Here is a 5,988-nt window from a genome sequence, read left to right as displayed (position 1 = left end):
GCTTTTTCAACTTTTAGCGCTAAGATCCTAAGTTTACTCGCTTGGAAATAAGTTCCACTTTAACCAATAGGCATTACTGCCGAGTAAAAGATACTAAAAGGAAACCGACAATCGTCAAGTTGAGGTCTCTGGCCTGTTAGCAAATGCCCCCAAGTTCAAGCAAAGAACCTCAAGATGAATTTTACAGTGCAACCCTCAACAGTGTTACTCCGGTCTAAACCCTTTGGAATAAATCTGCATAGGATTGCATTGATAGCGTCTTAAATCCGAGCACTCCTTCGATTGTGCTTTGGCTGTGATTAGCTTTGTAAAGCTGCAATCCCAGGCACATTTACGTGGGAATAAATCCCATCGATTACAGAGGGATTTAGGACTAAACAGCCTTAAACTCCAAAATGTTTTTTTAAAGCACTTTCTCTCTGCCCCGCTCCAAATAACTAGCCTAGGCTTCCGTGGTAACTGCAGAGTTAAACCTCCTCTTCTACGCGGCTCCCTCCCCCGCCTTCTTTGTACTTATCCGCCCGAACGAGGCAGGGCAAAGGCCTGCGCGGCCCCTCGGCCGCCTCGCCTAGACTAAACAAGACGCGCTGGGCCCCGGTCTGCGGCTTTTGTGTTGTCTCGGCGGGATTTCGCGCTCCGAAACACTCAAACAAAACGAGCCACGGGCAGCGTCCACCTGTGCAACACCTCCGCAAACACGTTTTATTGAGCAGGGATCGCTCCCCGGGTCAAGTACATGATATACACATCAGAGAGTCCCTCTTTCCCTCCTTCTCCCGCCAAGGCAGAGTCTGTGCAAGAATTCGGCGCATCTTCTCCGTGCAAGTTGTGCGGGCGAGGCAGTCCCTCCCGCGGCCAAGCTACTCCTCCCTTGTCAGCTATCGGAGTCCAAATCGCTTTTGTTTTCCTCCTGGCTCTTCTCCGGGGACGTTTTGGAAGCTTTATTCCATTTCTGGGCGTTTTCTGACTCCTCCGAAGAAGATCTCTTTTGCCTTCTCCATTTAGCCCGCCGGTTCTTGAACCAAACCTGCCATCCGAATTAAGCGGAAAGGGGAGGAAACAAAGGAATGAGGACTTGCAATAGAACTCTGGTCGTCAGCAAGCGACGGGCGCGCGTCACAAACGAACATCGCGGCAGAATTGTCCTCGCTATCACAAACGCAGCTTCCAGAGAACTGGTTCACACGTTTGGCTGCAAAGCCGTGGAACCCCTAGACCCGAGATCCCTATATGCAGGCTTGAACGGGTGCTGGGAAAACTCTCGGATCCTGAATGCAGGGCTTGCAGCTAACAGCCCCTTCCCTTCGGTTTCCCGCTATCATGCGCAGAGCTTAGGCTCGCCTACCAGTCACCGCCACCCCGCGCAAAGGGTCTCCTCTACTTCCAAGTCAAGCGGGAACTGGCGCCCTGTAGCCGCTCACGCTTTCGATGGGAAGCGTTGACTTCGCACAGGATCGCTGTGCGAAGTTAATTAAACTGACAAAAATGCAAAATATGAGTGCAACGATAAGAACTGCTCTCTCCCAATCCCACTGTTACTACTGCGCTATACAGGTATGAGCCATGGGACTTGCAAAGTAACAGGGGTACTTTTTAGAGGACTAATAATTCCATCCTAAACAGAATTTCTCCAGTCTAAGCCCATTGATTTCAATGGTCTTAGACTGGAGTAACTCTGTTTAGGATTGCACCGTTAGTCTGCAAAGATTTAGGCTTTTCCGAGGAAGTGTGACCTCATCCAAACAGCATCGTAAGTCGAGCGGGCACCTCGCACCGGCTAGTAAAGAGCTCTAAAGGGAGGTGAGTAGAGCTACCCTGCTTGCCCTGCTCTCCTCACAACAGGCCAGAAGAGGACAGGACCTGGACCCCTTGCCTGCCTCCCCAGTTTCAGAGGAACTTGCTTCCACTAAATGCCTGAGCAAAGATCGCCGTCTACAGTTGCGCACAGCCGCGCTAATTAGTAGGCAACTATTGTCATCGTGAGCAACTCAGTTGCCTGAGTCCAAATGGACTGCACAAGGCATTTGCAGTCTTAAAACCCAGGCGTCCCGTCTAAAGGAAGCTTCCGGTATTATCCGAGAAACTAAATTCGTCTCTGGAAAATTTATCTGCTTGGGTGAAGCCAGCGGAGCCACTAAACTCAGCGAGACTTACTTCCAAGGAAACATACACAGAGCAAGATTAAGTAAATCCTGCAGAGTTTGCGCGGAAGCATGCTCCGATTCTATGGAGAATCCCTCAGCCCAAAGCTGCAACTCACAAACCAGTTGCCGGGGCGCCATATGTGCAAACCATTTCAATGCAATGGCAGCAGAGCTCGAGCAAAAAATGCCATTTAAATCCCAGGCACACCCGGGAGCGCTGGATTGAAAGGTAATGATTACTAAGGCTGATTACTCAAATTCTTATAATCGCTACAAGTGCTGCCACCGCCGCTATTACTTCGGGTGTAGCTTCTTGCGCCAAGGAGGTGCCAGGCGCTTTACAAAATGCAAAAGTCGCTTCCATTTGCAGTCCGGTAGCAATGCAAATTTTCTTCCTCCCTTCGCAAACCTGTTGATCGTTCCCCCGCACCACCACCACACACCACCTTTTCAGTAAATGAAGCCTAGAAGAAACTGCCCCATTACCTCCACTTTCTCCTCCCGCAAATGCACCCTCCTGGCCAGCTGTTCCCGGGTACCCACGTCTGGGTATTTGGTTTCCTGGAAGAGGTTTTCCAGAGCCTCCAACTGTTCGTCCGTGAAGATGGTCCGGTGCCTCCTTTTTCTCCGGCAGTGGAGTTGATTCAGTAGCTGCAATTCAGTCCGCGACAAGGTGCCAACGTTCATATAGGGCAGCATCTGATGGGGCACGGGGGACATGAGGACTGAGCCGGTACCCTCGTAGCCTGGTGAGACAGGAGGCAAACCAGATGGCGCGGTTGGCATGGTGTTCAGAGTGCAGGCTGCGAGCAGACAAGGTTGCTCGCCCAGCACCAAAACCCAAATCTGGGGGGGGGGGCACGACAGATAGACGGGGGGGGGGGAGGAGTGGACCAAAGCAGGGAGTTCATAACTCTGGAAGTTTCAGTCTTGGGATCGGAGGCCCCCTTCTCAGAAAGTCGAGGGTCCCATTAACTTGGGTGGAATTGAGAAAATGCTGAACCGGGCAGGTTAAGGGACTGGGCTGCGATGCGCCCTTGGCTTTCTCAATCCGGATTAGCCTTGGAGTAATTTCATAGACTGCTAATGAGCCCCCCACACATACCTCAGTTGGTTTAATGAAGTTTTACTTTTAGCTGAGCCCGGCTGCATCATTCTCAACTGTAAATCCCATTGATAAAAGTGGGAAATGGGACTGGTTAAAGGGTTAGGCACCAAACCACTTAACCTCTAAAATTATAATCTGGAAAGCAATTTAGAAAACCTTAAAACTGAGTGGGGGTCCTATCCACAGCAGTGTTGACCTAAATTACAGAGTTGGATAGCATGTAGATCCAAAGCAATTGGATCCAGTTAAAAACTGGATTAAACTGCAACTCCGAGCAATTATAATTTAGTTACTTATATTACTTTTTTCTTCTAGGTCCTCCTTGTCTTCCGCAAGGCTAGTGGCCCAGTCTTGAACACATCTGCACAGAGGTACGCCCCACTGAATTTAGTGGCGCTGCCGGTTAGGAAGAAGGTTGCAGATGAAATTGGCTCCATCGCTAATATTTCAGTTTAATTCGGTGTGTGTATCTGTTTGTAAATTTACAGAGTGCAGCTACCACCCCGTTGTATGTTATTTGTAGTGGAGCAGGATTTTAAACCCTGAAAGTGAATTCTTCTTAGTTCAGAAAAACTTAAAGTGTGATTTAAAGCTAAAAAATAAATTTAACAGAAGACGCCCAAACTAAGGAGTTTATAGGCCCGCTTTAAAATTACATCCGTTATGCTGAGCTTGTTTACTCAGAAGTAAGCCAGAAGCAACCAGTAAACGAACAGCAGTTTCGCTTGCAACTCTAGCTAATGACTCCCAGTACTCACGGGGCAAGCAATCTTATGCACAGTTACTCCACTCTTATCCCATTCATTTCAATAGGTTTAGCCTGGGGAAGAGGAAGACCCAACACGAAATGGATTTACTCAGTAAAGGCAGCCACCGCCTTCAGTTTGCAAGATCTGGGCAAGGTTGTTCAAGACAGGATGGGAAGCAACTTGGCGCAAATAAACCCACATGCGCGCGCACACACTCTGAAGGGACTGCGAATTGTGAATATTCCAAGTGAACGCGTGGAAGCGCAAAATACGCGTTTGTGGCCCACGGTGTCGAAAGGTTATGTTTTTAGAAATGCCGGCTGAAGGATTTGAGAGAAGGCAGGCTCCGAAATCTATACCCACCGCCGACTTCTCGACACATTAACTCGGGCCGTAAATCATACGGGAAGTTCGTTTGTAATCGCCAGCTCTCCAACTTTTCAGTCCATCCCACCCCCCCACCCCCAGCATTCCGTCACACGCCAAGAAACAACCCGGAGCCAGGCCACGTCGTCTAGGGCTTCTAATGGCCGGGATCGCCAGGAGTGGGGCGCCTTCCCTTACTGGGGGGAGGGGGGAGGAACAGACCCGGGGCCGTGAGATCCCCTTGCTATCAGGGCAGAATCGAACTTCCTCCTTGCTGGCGGTGGGGTCCCTGCACGTTTCCCTGTCTCAGATATTCTAGTAGAGTAGTAGAAAAGAGCAAGAGTCCAGTAGCCCAATAAGAGTAACAAAATGTGTGGTAGGGTATGAGCTTTTGTGAGTCACAGCTCACTTCCTCAGATATCTGAAGAAGCACTGGACTCTTGCGCTTGTTTGCTGCTACAGACAGACTAAATAGCCATCTTGATCTATTAGAGTAATAATAAGAGTAAACTTCTATACTGCTCTTCTAGACCGATTAGTGCCCCACTCAGAGCGTCGGTGTTATTATCCCTCCATCTGACGAAGAGAACTGTGGTTCTCGAAAGCTTATGCTACAATAAAGTTGGTTAGTCTTAAAGGCGCTACTGGACTCTTACAGTATATCTTCCCAATACTGTATGTCCCAACAGAGGATACCCAGTATAAGCATATAAGACATATTAGCATAAGGGACATTCACACGAGCTTCGGAGTGGCGGAGTCCCCCTCGCACCCTCCCGGGAACCGAAGCGCGGGTTGCCGGACTGACCTGCGGCCGGGACGCAGGAGCACTGCTGGGCCCCCAGAGGCTGCACGGCGCTGCAGCAGGCCGGGCCGACGGCGGACGCCTGGACGTGCAGCTGCCCGTAGTAGTAGTTGCCGTAGGCTCCCAGGCGGGCCCCGCCGAGCGCGGGCAGGTTGGAGGCGGGGGCCACGGCCCGCGCGTAGTACCCGCCATAGTCTCCGCCGCCGCCGCCGCCGGCCGAGCCGTAGAGCGAGTCCCCCCCGTGCAGGCCGGCCGAGAAGACGACGGGCGCGGCGCTGGGCGGCTGCAGCGGCCCCGACTCCTTGCAGCGCGGCCGGGCCGCCAGGATGTTGTCGATGCTGAACATGCCGGCAGGCATCCCCCACCGCGCGGCTGGGAGCGGGGCGCCGCGGGCCGGAGGGGGGCTCTGCGCGGCCCGGGGAGGCGAGCGCAGCCGAAGGGAGCCGAGCCGGCCCGGCTCGGGGGCCAAGCGGGCGGCGAACCTTAAGCAAAGCGGCGCTTCCCGGCCGGGGCTTGGGGCGAGCCGCCCCCTCTCCCTCCGCCTCCACTCGCGCCTCTTCGCTCCTCGGATCTGGGCTGCGCGGCGTCTCTAAGCCATCCCGGCCGCTTTCCTGTTTTATACCCAGGCGACGTCATCCTGGACTGAGTTCCTGCTTGTGTATCAGATCGCGAATAAACCCAGATTTCGCTCTCCTTTCGGGGAGGGGGCAGAGGAGGTGGGGCCGGAGGGGAAGGAAGCGGCGGGCGGGCGGGAGGCAGGCCCCGTTGCTGTGTATTGAGAATTAACGAAATTAAGCTAATCCCTTCCATTAGCGC

At 52.5% G+C, this 5,988-nt stretch overlaps 1 protein-coding gene across 1 annotated transcript; it reads right to left on the bottom strand.

Annotated features, from left to right (window-relative positions):
• Positions 1-696: 696 nt before the first annotated feature.
• Positions 697-5,778, bottom strand: GSC (goosecoid homeobox). Its single transcript, XM_054972379.1, has 3 exons — positions 5,176-5,778; positions 2,631-2,890; positions 697-1,027 (listed from the first exon to the last, which is right to left on the bottom strand). Exons 1-3 carry the CDS (start codon positions 5,528-5,530, stop codon positions 875-877), a joined length of 768 nt encoding a protein of 255 aa, XP_054828354.1. The 5' UTR covers positions 5,531-5,778; the 3' UTR covers positions 697-874.
• Positions 5,779-5,988: the final 210 nt, after the last annotated feature.

This window comes from Eublepharis macularius, chromosome 2 (genome assembly GCF_028583425.1).
Source record: "Eublepharis macularius isolate TG4126 chromosome 2, MPM_Emac_v1.0, whole genome shotgun sequence".
Classification (NCBI taxonomy): domain Eukaryota; kingdom Metazoa; phylum Chordata; class Lepidosauria; order Squamata; family Eublepharidae; genus Eublepharis; species Eublepharis macularius.
Note: the sequence above shows the minus strand (reverse complement) of the source record. Positions and strands in the feature narration are given on the sequence as shown.

What these genes read in the sequence shown, in the direction of transcription:
- GSC (XM_054972379.1), bottom strand. Translation starts at nt 5,530, where the DNA reads ATGCCTGCCGGCATGTTCAGCATCGACAACATCCTGGCGGCCCGGCCG. An exon ending in CTCCTGCGTCCCGGCCGCAG is followed by an intron (nt 2,891 to 5,175) that starts GTCAGTCCGGCA and finishes CTGTCTCACCAG; the next exon opens with GCTACGAGGGTACCGGCTCA. An exon ending in TGCGGGAGGAGAAAGTGGAG is followed by an intron (nt 1,028 to 2,630) that starts GTAATGGGGCAG and finishes TTCGGATGGCAG; the next exon opens with GTTTGGTTCAAGAACCGGCG.